This window comes from Eriocheir sinensis, chromosome 13, assembly GCF_024679095.1.
Source record: "Eriocheir sinensis breed Jianghai 21 chromosome 13, ASM2467909v1, whole genome shotgun sequence".
Taxonomy (NCBI): domain Eukaryota; kingdom Metazoa; phylum Arthropoda; class Malacostraca; order Decapoda; family Varunidae; genus Eriocheir; species Eriocheir sinensis.
Window position 1 is genome coordinate 22,218,555 of NC_066521.1, and position 19,429 is coordinate 22,237,983.

Sequence of the window (19,429 nt, forward strand, 5' to 3'; positions counted from 1 at the left end):
ATTTTCTTGCCCTTTTCCTTTTTTTTCCCTCCTCCCGTTTTCCTCGTTTACCCTATGACTCGCGTGTGACATTTCCTTCTCTCTCTCTCTGGGTGTGTCGCCGGGCAGGTGTCTCGGGCGGGTCCTCGTGGCCGTGATACACTTTTTCCAGGAAGGTTTGGCGGACACGGAGCCTCGATCACGTCACCTCCGCTACCACCACCACGATCATCACCACCACCACCACCACCACTACCACTACTACTTATATCAGCACCACGAACACCACCAACAAGACAAACAACATGATCACCACCACCAACCCCAACACCACCACCACCAACACCACGTACCAGCACCACCACCATCACCACTAATACTACCAGCACTACAACCAACTCCAACAACACTACCATTACTACTACACTCCCTCCTCCTACTACTACTACTATTACTACTACTACTACTACTACTACTACTACTACCGCTGCTTCTCAATACTAGAACCAATACAAGCTTTACTGGCACCCTTTTCCCTCTACTACTACTACTACTACTACTACTACTACCACTACCATCACCGCTGCAGTCATCCCCCATACATCACCTTCCAATTACCCCTATACCACCACCATCACTACCACCACCACCCTATCAACACCACTCCCACCACCACCAGGGAGATTCTTACGTCATCACCGCCAGTATGCTACCGTGAGTGTCCTTGTCTGTCTGTCTGTCATACTGATAGAAGAGGAAGCTGAAACTCGTCAATGCATATATAATAGCCTCTGTTTTGCAAGGGACATGTTATTGAAAGCGTTGTTGCATCACCCTCTTTCTCATCAATCATGGAGTAGGATTTGGGGGATATAAAGGGAAGGGGAGAAAGAGGATGTGGAGGTGGGGTGAGGGGCTGAAGGGGGGAGGTGTTCGTTGGGGAGAGAGGAGAGAAGGGAAGGGAGGGAATGAAGGGTAGGATTAAGGGGAGGAAGAGGAGGTGGAGGTAGGGTGAGAGGCTGAAGGGGGAGGTGTTCGTTGGGGAGAGAGGAGAGGAGGGGAAGGAAGGGAAGGAAGGGAAGGAAGGGGAGGAAGAGGAGGTGGAGGTAGAGTGAGAGGCTGAAAGGGGAGGTGTTCGTTGGGGAGAGAGGAGAGGAGGGGAAGGAAGGGAAGGAAGGGAATGAAGGGTAGGATTAAGGGGAGGAAGAGGAGGTGGAGGTAGGGTGAGAGGCTGAATGGGGAGGTGTTCGTTGGGGAGAGAGGAGAGGAGGGAAGGGAGGAAGGGTAGGAAGGGGAGTTAAGGGACGAGAGAGGGAAAGGGAAGACTGGGATTCTAAAGCAATTCCCCCTTCAGAACACTTAACGAACCTACATCATGCAACTGAGAAGGATGAACAGCAGGGAGAATATGATAAAGGAGAGGAGAACAATGGGGTAGAATATGGAGTGGGAGAGACAGGGAGGTATAATAGAAGGGGATTTGAGAGAGAAAAAGAAGTTGGATGAAGTGGACGTACTGGAATGCATTTAGAAAGGAGAGCAAGATGAACATTAGTGAGGAGAGAGAGAGTAGCCTATTTAATCATCAAAAATAGGAGACTCATAGCCCATTCAACCCTGTAAGATGAAATAAGAACATTAATTAAACGAAAACATGCGAAAATATAACTGTAGCCATTAGATAAGGTTTTCGTAGAGGTTGTGTCAGTATTCCCATGGGTAGTTTTATGAGGCTAGTGCCGTAGTGATAGTTTGACGCGGCTTCTGCACCATGAACGTGAAAAGACAGAAAAGCACTCATGAGAACCCGACTAATCTCCTTGTGGTCTTTGGGAATGGTTGCCGTGAGAACTGAAAGCGTCTGGGAATAAAAGCCTGGCAGGATAGGTCACAGGGAACGCATGTGACGGTATTGGAGATGAAGGAAAGAGAGGGAGCGGGGAAGAAGGAAGGAAGGAAGGAAGGAAGGAAGGAAAGGCGCAAGGAAAAACGTGAATTCGAATCATGCCAGGAATGGAGAGGATCGAAAGGAGTGGGAAGTTGGGGAAGGCATAAAGCTGAAGGAAAGGAAAAGGATCGCGAAATTGGATGGAATGGAGGAAGGAGACGTAGAAAAAGATGGAAATGAAGATGAACTTACGTGGCACACAAAAATATAGATGTGGCATAGATAGATGAGGTAGCTGTAGTAATTCTAAAAAAGGTCAGGAAGAGGAAGAGAAGTGAAGAAATGAAAGAAATGACCAAATAACAGGTGAATAAAAAGAAATGAGGTGATTAATGAAGGAATATTAGAGAATTTGACCAGTAAAAAGAAATGGAGGGGAGAGAGAGAGAGAGAGAGAGAGAGAGAGAGAGAGAGAGAGAGAGAGAGAGAGAGCAAAAAGTGGGGTAAAGAGGAAGGACTGGAATGCATGTAGTAAGGAAAAATATAGAAATAAAACCTGGAAGAGAAGAAATAGGGAAGAATATGGAGGAGAGAAGAGAAGGAGAGGAGAAAGAAGAGGTATGATAAAAAGGGAAATGAGAGAAGAGAGAAAGGAGATAAAGAGGAAGAACTAGAATGCATAAGAAAAGGAAAAACAGGAAAAATTAAGTGATAAAAACTGGAAAAGGAGAAAAATACAAGAAGGATATGGAGGAAGGGGAGAGAGAGAGAGAGAGAGAGAGAGAGAGAGAGAGAGAGAGAGAGAGAGAGAGAGAGCTAGACGACTTGAAGGACAGACAGGAGGGGAGGGAGGTAAGGAGGGAAAGGACGCAGAGAGAGAGAGAGAGAGAGAGAGGAAGGACAGGGGTGGGTGGGGAGATATTCAAAGGGAGGGGGGAGGGGGGGGAGACATGGGGTGGGAGAGAGTTGCCTAATATGGTGCCGCGTTGCCTCTCCAGACGGCTGGGCTGCGATTCCTCCCCCCTCCCCCCCCTTCTCTCCCTTCCTCCACTCCCTCTCCCCTGCAACCCTCTGATCCTTCCTCCTCCTCCTCCTCCCGCCATCACGCACCATGTTACGTCACCTTCCTGCCTCCCTCTCTCTCCCACCCCTCCTCTCTCTCTCTCTCTCTCTCTCTCTCTCTCTCTCTCTCTCTCTCTCTCTTATGTTCCTTTTATCTTCGTTTTATTCTTCCATTCGTCTATTTCTTATGTTCATTCCTTTCCTAATTCTTTTTTCATTTCAGCTTTTTCCTCGTGTGACTTTTTTTCTTTTCTTTAATTCCTTTTCATATTTGTGTTTTATCCTTGCATTCCTCTATTTCCTACTATCATTCCTTTCCTCAGTCTATTTCTCTCATTTTCCTTGTATATCCTATTGTCTCGTGTGCCTAACCTCCGTCCCCCATCTCTCTCTCTCTCTCTCTCTCTCTCTCTCTCTCTGAAATAACAAACACTAGGAAGTAGGCTATAACATTTCTCTGGTCGGTATTGTACGTGCCTTTCCTTAAACAATTCGTATTACATTCCTCCCTCCACCTTGCCCTCAAATCCTTCAATAAACACGTATCATTGACTCTGCTCTCTTATGTTACTAATAATACTGAAAACTACAATTCTCCTCATGGTATTAGCAGACTCATGTACGGTATCCGAGAAGGCTATGATTTAACCTCCTGTTTGTTAACCCTTTCACGCAACAAAAGGTCAAATTTACCCGGGATGTACAACTTCTCCTATTTTTCATTCCGTCAACTTATTCTGACTAGACCCCAACACATGCATGAGAGAAATACTTATTCAATTTGAGTTATTGCACCGGGCATTATAACATCAGAGAAGTATTCAGTTCAGATGGATTTCAATTCAGACAATGTACTAGCACAATAAAATCAATACGGTTAATTTTACTTACAACTGCTGTGTCGATATATGCTTGTCTTGCTCAGTCCGTCTTACTCGGCCCTATATTTTACAACTGCTATGTCGATATGCTCAAGTCTTGCTCACTCCGTCTCACTCACTGCCCTTATACCAGTTCACCAGGTTGTGTTTGTTCACCTGCTTGTGCTTGCTTGGTCTATTTAATTCCATAGCATGCCATAGTTTTAAGAGAATAGCTTCCTGTCAATACCAGCATGACAAATATAACGCGTGGGCAAGCCTATGGGCCACGCCAGACACTTCCGCCCGTATCACCATGTGGGCCACAATCAGCATTTAATGTCATGTGGATCAAGGGCAGCAGAGGTGAGTTGGTGACGCGACAGCCACGTTCACCATCAGGAATAAGGTAACTGGTCCCCGGTGGGTGGAATACAAACACACAGCAAGAGATTAAGTTTATTGGGGACAAAACCTACACAACAAAAGATAACATTACCGAGGACAAGGCCACAATAAACGCACTTTCAAGCACGTGGCCACAGCATGCTAGCTATTTATTGTTTCTCAAAGTTCGATAGGGGAGGGACAAACATTTAACGCTAAGTTTATCAAAGTGCAATAGGGAAGGGACTAACATCTGCCGCCAAAACAAGAAATGGGCTCGCAAACAGAAATATTAGAGGGAAGCAATATATTAGCTAGGTCATACCTGGCGCACGGGGTCGTTCATAAAACAAACATGATGGTGGTGAGACGGAATGACAACCCAATGTAACTTCACGGAACACCAGGAGACGGAAGAGGTGCAATTGCCGGAAAGTACTGTTCCTGTGTTCTCTGCCTCCACCACACAGGGGCGGCAGGACAAAAGCTCCATTTATCCGTCCTGAACTTTTCGCACGAGCTAACGAAGCTTTGCAGTAGGCCGGCGAAACGGAAAAAGCCACTTGGGGGAAACAGACCATTGACCAATAGCGTTGTTGCCTGTAAAATAAGACCGTATAGCCTAGACGGACACACGTAATGATAAAATCCGGCAGCTGAGAATCTTCCTGTACTTCGGAGACCCAAACTGCACCTCAGGAGACGGGGAGAGACCGGGAGTACAACAGAGGAAGAAGAGAAAGGGGTATATATATATGAGAGAGAGAGAGAGAGAGAGAGAGAGAGAGAGAGAGAGAGAGAGAGAGAGAGAGAGAAGGTGCGGGGTAAAGAGGAAGGGCTGGAATGCATTAGGCAGGGAAAAATAGAAATATGAAGAGATAAAAGCAACCACAGAGAAAATGGGGAAGGATTTTGGAGTGGGGAGAGAAAGGTAGACTTTAGCTAAGGTGCAATATAAAGCTGGCAACGTACGTATGTGTCCTAAATTAGTAACAAAACGTATGAAAATTTCTATTAATTTGAAAGCTTTACTCGTGGTCTCATGCCTGGCTGGGATATATAAGTTTGACGCGTCCATAAGCGAGTGCGGGCGCTTTTAAACTTTACACCATACTTAATCATGTTCAGAGAGAGAGAGAGAGAGAGAGAGAGAGAGAGAGGGGGGGGAGATACAAGCCTGTGGATAATACAATCTAGGGATGTTTAAAATAGAGATAATAAGTAAAAGGATACGCCAGAGAGCATTAAAGTAGTAGTAGTAGTAGTAGTAGTAGTAGTAGTAGCAGTGTGAACATAATAATAATAAGAATCAGAAGAAGAAAAGAGAAGAAGTAGAAAAATAAAGAAAAAGAAAAAGAAAAGAAAAAAAACATAGTAATAATAATAAGAATCAGAGGAAGAAAAGAGAAGAAGTAGAAAAATAAAGAAAAAGAAAAAGATGAAGAAGAAAAAAAGACGGAAAAGAAATAGTAGAGGAAATAAGAAAAAAGAAAAAGAACATAATAATAATATTAATAATAATAATAATGAGAGAGTATGCCATTCAGAGACCTATTTATAAACGTGACATTGGCAAGTATGTTGAAGGGGAGCTTTAGGGGCGCTCTAAGCTCACTAGGCGGCTCGTTAAGTGTACTGAAGCTATTTATAGTGAGCATGTTTCCCATCCTCACCATCATCATCATTATACTCACCATCACCACTGTCGTTGTTTATGAAGATGGATGAAGTGTGTGGTAGCGTTGATTTGTTTAGCTATAAGAGGGGACCCAAAATAAATGAATGAATATATGAATGGATTGATAAAGAAAGATAGAAAGAAAGAAAGGAAGGAAGGAAGGAAGGGAGGAAAGGAGTTGACATAGACAGAACGATAGAAAGAAAGAAAGAAAGAACGATAGACAAAGAACGATATAAAAAAATAATGACTGGATGAAAGATTGACGAAGAAAGAAAGAACAAAAGAAAGAAATTTACACTGAGAAAGAAAAGAAAGAACGGAAGGAAAGAGAAAGAAACAAAGAAACAAACATATAAATAAATAAAGGAAGAAAAAAACACAAATAGAGAAACAAAGAAAAACAAAACAAAAACAAAAGTTAACCTAAATCAAAAGAAGGATATTTTTTTAACCTTATTCTCGAGAGCTTCAAGTGTCCAGCATAACGTTTTTTTCTCTCCCACTTTTACCTTCTCTCTCTCTCTCTCTCTCTCTCTCTCTCTCTCTCTCTCTCTCTCTCTCTCTCATGTAACTCAGATTTTCACTTTCTTTCCTTCTATTCCTTTCTTTATTACACTTTCTCTCTCTCTCTCTCTCTCTCTCTCTCTCTCTCTCTCTCTCTCTCTCTCTTATTTTCCTTTCTTTCACATCCTTGTTCTTCTGTTTCCTAATATCATTCAACCTTTCTCTCTCTTCTCTCTCCCTCCCTTCCTACCCTTACCCCACTGTTTGTACTCTCTCTCTCTCTCTCTCTCTCTGAAGGGGCGAGTATGTAGTAGTAAGATTCTGGCAGAGTGTCGTCCATCCCCGTGTGCCAAGTGTGTCTGTAAGTTTTAATGGATGTGTGAGTGTGTGTGTGTGTGTGTGTGTGTGTGACTGGTGGTCCGTCACGTATCTCTTTTTAAGTTCATCTGTGTCACTCACTCAGAGGGGGATTTCCTAATAAGGATCTCTCTCTCTCTCTCTCTCTCTCTCTCTCTCTCTCTCTCTCTCTCTCTCTCTCTCATCTGTCTGTCTGTTCATTTATCTTCATTTTCGCGACGATGTGTGTGTGTGTGTGTGTGTGTGTGTGTGTGTGTGTGTGTGTGTTTACGTCTGTACTTCCCTCAAGGTCATGCTCTCAAACCCCCCCCGGAACTCACCTCTCTCTCTCTCTCTCTCTCTCTCTCTCTCTCTCTCTCTCTCTCTCTCTCTCTCTCTCTCTACGTGTTTTATCCTTGTATTCTTCTATTCCCTTCTTTCATTCCCTTCCCTATTTTTTTTTTCGTTTTCCTCGTATATCCTAGTCTCTCTCTCTCTCTCTCTCTCTCTCTCTCTCTCTCTCTCTCTCTCTCTCTCTCTCTCTCTCTCTCTCTCTCTCTCTCTCTCTCGTTATCTCCAAAAAACATAATTTCTATCACTTCGGCGATAGTATTCACAAAAGGACCAAGGGGGCGTGAAAAGAGAGAGAGAGAGAGAGAGAGAGAGAGAGAGAGAGAGAGAGAGAGAACTTTATGCCCCCAGACAAACAAGCTCAAGAATTAATTGAAGGTTCTCAGAAAACTCAATGATAGGCGGATCAACGCAACCCTATACTCATGATTACAACAAGAAAAATGAGGTAAAGTGAGTCAGACCCATAATCTCAAACGTTCGGGCCTCAGACACCCACATTTGATAAGGCTTTCTTAATGGTTGAGGGTAGTATATCCTTGGGTAGTATTGCACCGTGAATGTGTGTTTCAGATCCATATTCTCAATCATTTTTGGGCTCACACATCCACATTTTGATTTGGCTGTCGTGTAAGGGTTGAGGGTACTATTGCCAGGGGTAGTTTTATGGGCCTAGTGATAGTTTGAAAGGGCTTATGTCCCATGAATGTGTGTTTCCCTTATTTTCAAACGCTTCGGAGCTCACTCACCCACATTTGATAAGGCTTTCGTAAGGGTTGAGGGTTGTATTGCCATGAGTAGTTTTATGGGCCTAGTGATAGTTTGAAAAGGCTTATGTGCCATGAATGTGTGTTTCCCTTATTTTCAAACGTTATGGGCCTCACCCACCCACATTTGATAAGGCTTTCGTAAGGGTAGACCTGGTCGTATTGCCATGGGTAGTTTTATGAGCACAGTGATAGTTTGACAAGGCTTATGTGCCATGAATGTGTGTTTCCCTTATTTTCAAACGTTATGGGCCTCACCCACCCACATTTGATAAGGCTTTCGTAAGGGTAGAGGGTCGTATTGCCATGGGTAGTTTTATGAGCACAGTGATAGTTTGACAAGGTTTCTGTGCAATGAATGTGTGTTTCCCATATTTCCAAACGTTTCGAGGCTCACCCACCCACATTTGATAAGACTTTCGTAATGAAGGTAGTTATATGGGTAGTTTTATGAGCTTAGTGATAGTTTGAGAAGTCTTCTGCACCGTGAATGTTTATTTCCGACCAACATTCTCAAACATTTCGAGTCGCGCACACCCACATTTGATAAGGCTTTCATAAGGGCTTAGGATCGTTTCATTGGTAGTTTAATGAGCTTAGTGATAGTTTGATAAGGCGTCAGCATGAAAAACACTCACGAGTACCCGACTAATCTCCTTTGTGGACTCTGGAAATAGTTGTTAGAGCCGAAAGCATCTGATAATATTGCCCTTAGAGAGTTACAATGAATCCGATAGGTAATGACACACTCTTGATATATAAGACAATAGGTATATGTAGTACATGAATAAATAACAGATGAATGAAACTAGATCACTGAAGGATATAATAGGGAATGAAGAAATAACCAACCACTTGGGACCACTTAATTTGCCTATAAGAAACCCTTGATAATAACTATAAAGTAAAACAAACCATTGATAGTATATAAATATTGATAATGTAATAATGATAGTAGTAGTAGTAGTAGTAGTAGTAGTAGTAGTAGTAGTAGTAGTAATAGTAGTAGTAGGCCATTCTTCTAAGACAGTAAAAAAAAGTTAAAAAAAACAATTACGTAGAATGTTGTTTTTTTCTTCTATTTTTTTCTTATTACTATTATTTAAAGTTTCCTATTCTCTTTAAAATGCGACAGTAAGATATTTGGCATCGGCTCGAACAAAATAGCATAATAAACCATAAGAAAGTCACCCTAATATTAACAAGACCAATCAAACTTATACAATACATCAATAAACACATACAATAATTGTCTCTAAGTATGGCACACAGTATTTCTATGTTGCTTTGTGTGGCGGTGAGGAAGGCGGGGGTGGTGACGTGAGGTACTTCAGAGCCAGGGAGAGAGAAAGAGACAAGAGAGAGATAGAGCTCAAAGATAAGAGGACCCGATAAAAAAGGAGGAATTCAACTCGTGTGTTCTGGACGTGACTAATGCACTTTGTTAACTAATGTAGGAGGAGGAGGAGAGATCAGGAAAAAGACTCTTGTAAGATAAGTATATCAGAGAGCTACTGATTATGAGTCTTACGAAATGAAGTTACAGAAAACAATGATGAAACGAGGTGTCATTTACGTACGTGTCATTCGTATATGTTATTCTACTACGAACTTACTAAAGAGCACTTCTGAGTCATTAGCATAGGTCATGGGTGGAATGCAATACCCTAATACTGAAAAATTAAAGTTGGCAAATCACATAATTAGCAAATATATGTTGCCTATATAAAAGATGAAGGCATTTTTACTCACTATAAGGTGTGTGTGAGTGTGTGTGCGTGTGTGTGTGTGTGTGACTGGTATATCTTATGAAATGAAAACCATGATATCTAAGTCGCAAAATCTCCCTTACGCGACACTCCCTAAACACTGCGATAACACATTACATTTATATGGTATAGGCTTTAAAAAGGTCACGTTGGGTAATAAAAACTGGTTCTTGTAGACGTTGAAATGTTCTGGTTAGGTAAAGAAATGACTTTATCAAATTCATTGGTTGTCAACAGGAAATCCGGCCCCTGGAGAGAGAGAGAGAGAGAGAGAGAGAGAGAGACGTACCTATAACTTAGTGACACAAATAATTGATAGACATATTTTAGACAAAGACAGATAAGCATCAATTAAAGACCACAGACCATTTGTTAATCTCTCTCTCTCTCTCTCTCTCTCTCTCTCTCTCTCTCTCTCTCTCTCTCTCTCTCTCTCTCTCCAATTAATAAATCTATCAAAAATTTTAAAACTAATTACTGGAATGGAGATTCTCTTGTGTATCTGAGGACTTTTTCTTCATCCTTCAAATTTAGGTCATTCAGTTTCAGGATTGTGGCTGAAATGTTTTGATTTAGCGGCCATCCTCCCAAGGTGCCAACAAGCCTCCAGGGTGATGCCAGCGTGAATATTAGTGCCACACAACCCACTGGGAGAGAAGTTCAGCGACACCGGCCAAAATATCCGTGGCTCGGGGTGAACACATATTCCTGAGGTAGTTTGGGAAGCCTGGCAGAGCTACGAGACTCCTCACCTGAGCACACCTAGACAGACCGGTTAATTAACAGTACTTATTCGTGTCTACTCGTGGCTCGACGTAAGAAGGGACACAGCTCCTTGTCCATAGAAAGAGCGAGTAAACTTCAAGTGTTATTCGTTAACTATGCTTCATCTATGGCCTTGTAACGTCAGAATGAGAATTTAATTGTTTGCTGACTGTTGCACCTCCTCTTCCCTGCATGGCCCAGCATCCCGTCATCTCATCTCCCGCTGCAAGTTCTTCTTTCTCAACTATCTGCAGTGTACACGGGTCCTTGCTCTCTTTTTTCCACCCTTTCACCACCACCCACATAAATTTAACGTCTGAAGTACCATCCCGTCAGTTCCTGTAATGACACTTGGGCCAGGTGGTATGGAAGGTCAGGCGAGAGGTCAATGGCGCTTTTTTTCTGACACTTGGGGGTCATGGCAACGCTGTCACGGCAATGAGTCATCGGAGGTAGGACTAGCATGGACGAGATAGATTTTCAAGCATGGCAACCTCCTCCTCCGACACATGACACTTTCTACCTTCACCAGCGGTTTATATCGACACGCAAGAAGAGAAGGCCTGGCTAGTTTCCCTTCTTGTTATTACCTATTGGCCATTCCGTCGTTCCTCCCATTGTTAAGGCAGGAGCAGACGAAATTCCAACTTTACCTTATATGGCAATATACTCTGTTTCAAGTTTCTTGATTGGCCTATGTGCTTCCCTCTCTGCTAACTTTGACCATGTTTTTATTTCGCGTGAGGGGATTCTCGGGACCTACAAGCTCATAGTTATCATGGCTATATATCCCGAAGAGGTTTATGCTATAGGCGAGTAAGTAGAGAAAGGCATTGCACCTCTGGGATGATTTTAACTGGTGCTCGGTGGCTGCCGAGTGTGTCGCAAAATATAACTGGCAGTCCCGGCAAAGTAGTTCCCCTCCTAATCAATTGCAAGTCATGAAGTTTCGCACCACGACTCAATATTTGCCTTGTGATGCATCTTACAGACACCCATCCACACTTTCCTGCCGAACAATGCCTCAGAAAGCGTGAATAACACCGGAATTATGACACATGGGAAGGTAGAAAGAGACGCTGGGATTGGACGGGAGGGGGAGACGGATGGCGGGGTGAGGCTGAACGGCCCAATGGGGAGGCGGGGGAGATAGATGGCGGGGTGAGGCTGGAGGCACCAATGGGAAGACTTGTTGAGGGAGTTGGACCAATGAAGAGGCGCGGTGTAAGCCTGGTTAGGGCGTGGGGGCTGCGGAGGAAGACATGACGTCACGCCCAACACTACGCCCCTTGAAGCCTTGTGGTGGCGCGGTGTGTAGTCTGCCCTGAGCTGTGTCAATTTGGTGTTGCCTAAAGCAGAATGGTGAGTCCAGCTCCTCTCGCAAGCCCCTCGGAGAACCCGAGACCCTGACGGAGGCCTTAGTCTACCCGCCGGGGCTGTGGCAGAGGAAATATGGCTGTAACCCGAAGACTATTCCGGGCTAACTCTTGGTGCCGGTGACAGGAGGACAGACAGGAGTACCGGCGTGGTTGGATTTTGGTGAATTTGTCGAAGTACGCTTGTCTGAGGGTGTGTGACGGCGCTGCGGCAGGAGATCGGCTGCCATGAAAGCTATGGACTGTGGGGTCTAGCCGAAGGGTGTGGAAGAGGTGTAATAATCGGGATCTTCTTTCCTTGGTGGTAGATGACATTTCACACGCGGTGGACGTGCAAGAGGGGCTTATGTGCATGGTGAAGGGTAGTGTCCCAGGGTTATCTTGTCCTGTGCCCCCCTTGTCCCCATTTAAAAGTTGTCTCCTTTGGCTCCACGGGGCTAGACACCAGTTTCATGTGTCCTGTGTCTTCAAGTGATTCCCTAAAGGAGATAATCATTTCTCCGATTTGCACTCCGTTTCCTTGTCCGGATTCATCTGTGCGTGATTTTCGTCACGTCCGTGATATTCCTTTCATTCAATGGAGGTTTTCGGTGCCAACGTTCAAGTTCTCTGGCCGGGGACCAAAGCGTGGGTTGGGGCGGTGGTGGTGGTGGCGGTGCTGTCCTCACGCCCTCCTCACTCGGGCTGGAGAAGGTATTTATCGATTGTTAGTCGCCCGTCGTGCTTGAGGCAGTTTATAAAGCGCGGTGATCACCCTGAGTGCTGGTGACGAGCTGTGCCTCCCTGGGACACGGAGACGGCACCGCAGAAGGCGAGAGCGGAGGAGAGCCAAAGGGAACGGACGTAGGCGAAGGCGCGGCCGGTGTAAATGTAAAATCACGTCTTATTAACTGAACTATTGAAAGGATTCTTGCAAAGACCCGAGAGTTAAGAAAATACAGTAACGAGTATCGGAACTGGGACAGCCACTAGAGGACGGGGCGTAGGCGAAGGCGCGGACTTTGGATATGTAAAATCACTATTGAAAGTAGACACGGCTAGAGCCACGAGTTAATTTAATACGGAAACAAATACATACGAATAGCTAAATTAGAAGAAAATACGGTAACGGATATCGGAACTAGGACAACCAATGCTGGACGTAGGCGTAGGCGTGGTTGGTGTTTTAAATCCTAATCACTGAACTAGGGAAAGTATACGTAACGAAAGCCATTAGTTGGTAAAAATGCGGATATAAAGGTTAATGTAGGACAGCCATTGAGGGGCTAGGCGTTGGTAAATGCAAAATACCTTAATCACTGAACTGTTGAAAGGATACGTAGCAAGTCATTAGTTTAAGAAATAGGCGTGACTGATTTACACCTCGTTAATATAGTAATGGCAAAAGGACAAAGCTTCTAGTCACGTAGGCAAAGGTGCGGTCAGTGGAAAGTCATACAAATCGCTGAACTACTGAAAGGCTAACTAGGGTAAAAAGAAAAAATTATACGTGACATTTACAACCCGTGAGATAAAGGAAATGGGACAGAGCTTACACGTGTCAGTCAGAAGTAATATCCTGAGGTCTTATCTGAAATACTTAACCCAAGAAAACATGATATTGCTTACTTATATCCGGTTTGAGTAAGCACTTGTTAACTAGGCACTTAGTTTTTAAGTGTCCATGTTACCACTAATTACCCTGTACCTCTATAGTGAGCCCATTGGTTAGATTAATGGAGATAAGTTATCTTTTTACTGTATATTGAAGGTTTAGGTTATATTTTTACTGTATATTGAAGGTTTTGGTCCATTTTTACATTTCCCTATTACCCCATTATCCTGTTAACTTTTTAGTGAGCCTCCTGGTTAGTTTAAAATGAACATGATAGGTTATTTCTTTTTTTTTTTACTGTTAATTGAAGGGCTTTGTTCATTATCAGTTTTAATAGTGTTAGTAGTATTGTGATGTGAGCCTCTTGGTTAGCTTAATATGTGATAGTGTTTTCCCTGCTTACTGGGAGTCTTAGTTCATCAGTTTTAATGTTAGTAGTATTGTGATGTGCCCATGGAGTGCTTGCCTGGCTGACCCTAGTGCACTCCTTCCTACCAGGACATAACTTTTGACAGAAGGTTGAGGGGGGCAGGTGGTGATAAGATTAGTGGCTTACCTAACTACCTGTGAAGTACCTTGCCATCATGTCTCCTTATATTTCATTTACTTATTTTAATTTTGATTTATTGGGTTGTATCAGTAGAATGTTGGTTATCAGAAGGTGAGGTGGAGTGTGATAAGATAATGGGCGTTCATCATGTCATTAATCTACCCTAATGGCTCTGTTGGCATTTAAATTAAAATACTCTTGAATCATGCTAGTTTCAGATGGCCTTGAGAGATGTTAGAATAGGGATTGGATAGGTAGCTTATCATAATGGTATATCTTAATCTTTCCCAAAACATGAATATTGATTTGTGGGCTTTTTTTTCATTATTGTATTCTTTTTATTTCCCCTTGAACTGTTTCCTTTACTGCGGAGTGGTGAATCTTAACTCATTCTTTCTCCAACAGGCCTCCGGAGTTAAAGTATCGGATGAGATCCAACAAGCATACACAGACATCAAAAAGAGCAAGAAGTATAGGTACATAATCTTCCACATAAAGGATGATAAAGAAATATGCATCGAGACGGTAAGTTTGCCTTGATTACTTGGTTATAAACTAGGGTGGGAGGGATGCTTAGATTCTTCAATAAGTGAAGTGCTTATGTAAGGGATGATCATGGGAAAACTTAATTGTAAAGAGGAGAGCACCATACTAATCGAGACTGTAAGTTTTCCTTGATTACTTGGTCATAAACTAGAGTGGGGGGGATGCTTAGGTTCCTCAATAAGTGTGAAGTGTGTATGTAAGGGATGGTCATTGGAAAACTTGGTTGAAATAGCATGTAACACTTAAGATAAGGCAACCATACTAAGAATGACTTTTGTATATACAGAACACCTGAAGCTGCAATGTGAATGTGTTGGTATAAATATCTTAAACCTGAGAATAGTTTTAGCAATTGAGTGGTTGATGGTGTAAATGACTTGAAACTTGTGAACAGCCTCAGCTTGTTAGGCAGGAGGGTGCTTGTTTGTGCTGAGTCCTTGTATAGAGAGCTAATTCCTGGCTATCTAGCAGCTGCCTCCTTTATTTTACAGTGAAGGAAGCAGCTCCCAGGCAAAACTAAACTAAAAAAAAAAAAAGCTAACTAAACACTGTGCCTTATAAAAGTGAATAGCATTGAGTGACTAGAAGAGGGTCAGTTTGATGGGGAGGTGTGCTGGTGAGAGTATCTAATCAGCCTGCATAGTTTGGGTTCTCAAGGAGGAGTGATCGTAGCATCTTTGGCACTTACTTGACATTTCTATTGATGGTTCGTGGTGGTTCTTTAAATCCAGTGATGTCAGGACCTGTTGTTTCTTTAGTTTCACAATTCATGAGAAACCATCTAGTCCTTCCTCCCCCTGTTCCAGTGCTTTCAGGTTATCAATAATAGTTTAAATCCACTCTTTTCACTTGGCCTTCAATTTTTTTATTATGCCTGGGATTGAATATCTTAAAAATTGACTCCTTATTTCGCCACTGTATCCTTGTCTTGCAGTATGGGGATAGAGACAGCTTAAATCCACACTATTTATTTGGCCTTCAATTTTTTTTATTATGCCTGGTATTGAATATCTTAAATTGACTCCTTAATTCACTGCTGTATCCTTGTCTTGCAGTATGGGGATAGAGAGATAATACTAGGGAGCTGAAATCCACACTTTTTATTTGGCCGCCAGTTGTTTTATTATGCCTGGGATTGAATATCTTAAAAATTGACTCCTTAATTCACCTCTGTGTCCTTGTCTTTCAGTACGGAGATAGAGACGCGTCGTACGATGACTACTTGCAACACCTGAGTAATGTTGGGCCAGAGCAGTGCCGCTACGGCCTCTATGACTTCGAGTATGAGCACGCTTGCCAGGGAACCTCAGACGTGAGTATCTGCCTCCGAGCTGGTGTGATAACTCGTGCCTTGTGAATTGTTGGTTGTGTATATTTCAGTGTAATGTAATGTAGTGAGTCTGCTCTTCAAAGTTATTCAATTTTAGAGTGTGCTCATAATGTTTTACTATTTGATGGCAGTTTAAGGTTATGATTCAATACTTGTTCTTTGGTCTCTTGCATTCTTCAATTTTTGCATTCTTTGATTTATGCATATTACAGAATAGTGTTACGTGATACAGTTATACCTGCTCACATTTGAGAAGATAACTGTCCTTATTGATGAGTGGCAGTTTCTTATGATCGTTGTGCCTTAATTTGTTTTTTTCATTGCAGACAAAGAAGCAGAAGCTGTTTTTGATGTCATGGTGCCCAGACACAGCCAAGATTAAGAAGAAGATGCTTTACTCATCCAGCTTTGATGCCCTTAAACAAGCTCTAGAAGGTGTTGGCAAATATATCCAGGTACGGGAGAGGATGCTTTTGACAGTCTTTTAATTTTATGGCAATTTTATTACTCTGGTTAATGTTAGTGGAAAAAGAAGGGGTGGGCAGAATACTATAGAAACATTTCCTTCTGCAGTGGTCCATAGAATGGTAGTTTCTGAAGTAAACATGACATTTGCTGTATACTAGGATAGTGATGGTGTGGTGACTCGTGCCTTGTGATCTGCAAACTGTTGGTTGTGTACATTTCAGTCAAATGCAAGTCTCATTCTGCTTATCTTCAAAGTTATTCAATTCTAGTGTGTTCTCATACCTCATAATGTTTTACTATTTGATGGCAGTTTAAGGTTGTGATTCAATACTTTTTCTTTGGTCTCTCTTGCCTTCCATTTTTGCATTCTTTTATTTATACATATTACAGAATACTGTTACGTGATAGTTATACCTGCTCACATTTGAGAAGATAACTATCTAAATTTCTGGGCTTTTGATATACAATACGAGAATGGTGGGCCAGATTATTAAGAACTTTTTTTCTGTGGGTTTTGACAGTGTCTTACTTATGTTTCCTCTCCAGGCTACGGACATGGCTGAGGCATCCTACGAGTGCGTGTTGGAAAAATGCCGCTCTACAGACCGTTCCTAAGCTTGCGATGGGAGGCCCCTCACCAGACAGCAGCCTTTGCCCCTGTCACTTTTCTCAAGAACCCAGCAGGAAACCGGGGTGTGTCCCGGCGCGGTGAGGGGCCCACCGGCAGCAGCGATCCCGTAGCTGCTGCCGCCCTAGTCATGCCCGGGCCACCACTGTTATCATGCTATCCACGCAGCATCAGGAGGGGACTCATTGTTTTATACTTGTGATTTATTATTTTGATTATTAAATTGGCTGGTATGTGGCAGGGTGGCAGCAGCTGTGCACTGATCAAGCTGTAGCTTATGGTGGCTGGCCTGTGCCTCCCCAATGGAGGCCAGGCAAGTCTGGCATTCCACTCACTATAGACTCCAGTGTCATCGGGGCCGCCTATAGGAAAGGTCTGCTGGGGCCCTGTGCCTCCAGCAGCAGCGGAGAGCCTGGCCACAGCTCGCCTGTGGCCGCCTCCCTGGCCCGGCTGGGATGCCTTATGAGCTGCCCCTTGAACACTGTAACAGTGTCACCCGCCGCCACGAGCCGGCCCTGGCAAGTTTAGTATTACATGAAGCTCTTCCATTTGTATGTTATGTCATATCACAAATAAGGGAATATCAGTCTTCTACTTCCAGTTTTCATTAAGTATAATTAGCTTTATATATAACTAAAATCATGGTTTTAGCCCTTTACAACATTGGCTGAAACCACATTTTGTAATTGAAACTGCTCAAAATCTTGTGTTGCATCAGCTGTTGCCCATAAGGAATCTACCATTACTTAAAAGGGTTTTTGTATGATTTATTGTAGGATCATGTCAACTTATCTAATAAATTTCTTTTTAATGCTTGGCTATTTTTTGTTTCCTCTGGAGGGAAATTATAAGATGTTAAGGTTATCCAGGAAATGGGTAGTAAAGGAAACTTAAAATTTTCCTTGTATACCAAATGGAGGGCAGTAAGGATAAATGCAGCCAATATGGGAAAAGTAAGTGTTTATAGAAGACTTATGATGTGCTGACCACGGAACAAATGGCAGTACATTTAGATCTTTGAAGGAATTGGCAGGCTTAACAGACATGTGACAGTCTGCTGCATGGTAAAACTGGATCAAGACTTAAAAGTGTGAATTAATGTATGTAGTTCTCAAAATGGCACATAAGTAAAGTTTGAGGCATATGGTATAGCTGGGCATGGCCTCAGTGCTCATATCTGTTGCTTTGGCCATGAGCCTGTGGTGGGTAAAACCTTATTACGGGGAATTTCAGGGTTTCGGGGTGAGGGATTTCCGGATTACAGATTAGCAGACAAACATTTTAAATATTAATTAAGGAGACTTACTTATCAGGTTAATTAATCAAGGGATGTCTTTTTAGTGTGGTGTGTTCTTTCCTTCATTTTTCCCTTCCTAACTTCCTTTTCTTTCCCTTCCTCTTTTTTCCTTTCCTTTCTTCCTCCTATCCTTCCTTTCTTCTTATTTCCTATTATGAAAGACGTGAGCCCTGACCTTCGACCTAGGCCATTTCCTACCTATCCTTTGGGGTGAGGGAATTCGGATTACAGATAGGCAGAGAAACATTTGAAATATTCTGACCTTCGACCTAGGCCATTTCCTACCTATCCCTTGGGGTGAGGGAATTCGGATTACAGATTGGCAGAGAAACATTTGAAATATTAAGATGTGCTGAGCAGATTAAATTATGAAAGACTAGTAAGTGAGCCCTGACGTTCGACCTAGGCCATTTCCTACCTTTCTTGAAGTGCTCTTTGAGATAATTATGATCATTTCCCTCATGCAAGAGTTAACCAGCATCTTCACTCTCTCATTCCTTCATCTGTATTTCCTCCTGCCTACGACTTGAACTCTATATAGGAGAGTATCAGGACATCTTCGAAATTGACCTCCCTTTCGACCACTCTACTCTTTTATACCTATAGGAGCATTAATTAGCGGGCCTTGTTTCATTGTTTTCTTATTTTTTGCCCTTGAGAGGCTTCCTTTACCGTAAATAAATAAATAAACCGCTGCTAGATCAATTTTTACCCTCCACCCCCACGCCACAAGGAAAGATTAAGGCTTGCGAAAAACGTCAAACAACTCATTACAACCAGTCAGACATATGATAGTTAGGGGGGACACTAACACGACGGATTTTAATTAATGTGGCACTTACATTTAATAGCTGCATGGGGGGAAGAACGTGAGGCTGAGGAGAAGAGGAGCGGCGCGTGCAACAGACTCATAGAAGTTGCTTGGATATCTATGGAGTGTTTTTGTGATGCTAGTGATAGAATTACATGACTTCTGGGCCTCAAACGGGAAAAATACACCTATGAAACCCGGTAAAGCTTCTCTGTAACCTTGGAAAGTAGTCCTAGTTGAAGAATATGGAATAATCGGGCGTATTATAAGATGTTTTACCGCCCAAGAACACATTATTTGACAAAGCTTTGGTAGGAGTTGTACTAGGCATTTAAGGGAGTATCATTGAATTGAATTGAAATATACAGACGGTACTGTTTAAGGGAGTATATAGTTGCATGACCCTGGTGGTAGTTTGACCCTTCCTCTGTGCCGTGAACCTAAAGAAACACTCATTAGAACCCGACTGACCCCTCTTTG

At 42.8% G+C, this 19,429-nt stretch overlaps 2 protein-coding genes and 1 long non-coding RNA gene across 4 annotated transcripts in view; 1 reads left to right on the forward strand and 2 right to left on the reverse strand.

Moving 5' to 3' along the window:
* LOC126998193 (adenosine 3'-phospho 5'-phosphosulfate transporter 1-like) overlaps window positions 1-4,179 on the reverse strand; it is a 24,070-nt gene extending 19,891 nt beyond the window's left edge. The window contains exon 1 of one of the 2 annotated variants that reach the window (XM_050859643.1): window positions 3,821-4,179. The gene's annotated coding sequence lies outside the window, so the exon portion shown is untranslated. The remainder of the gene's footprint in view (window positions 1-3,820) is intronic. The other variant, XM_050859646.1, reaches the window with a different exon arrangement.
* A 7,367-nt stretch (window positions 4,180-11,546) lies between these two features.
* LOC126998196 (cofilin/actin-depolymerizing factor homolog) lies at window positions 11,547-17,654 on the forward strand. The gene is made up of 5 exons (XM_050859652.1): window positions 11,547-11,711; window positions 14,275-14,394; window positions 15,605-15,727; window positions 16,072-16,200; window positions 16,760-17,654. Exons 1-5 carry the CDS (start codon window positions 11,709-11,711, stop codon window positions 16,826-16,828), a joined length of 444 nt encoding a protein of 147 aa, XP_050715609.1. The 5' UTR covers window positions 11,547-11,708; the 3' UTR covers window positions 16,829-17,654.
* Window positions 17,027-19,015, reverse strand: LOC126998197 (uncharacterized). The gene is made up of 2 exons (XR_007752680.1): window positions 18,401-19,015; window positions 17,027-18,313 (listed from the first exon to the last, which is right to left on the reverse strand). It is a non-coding gene; the product is annotated as an uncharacterized LOC126998197 (long non-coding RNA).
* Between the last annotated feature and the right edge of the window lie 414 nt (window positions 19,016-19,429).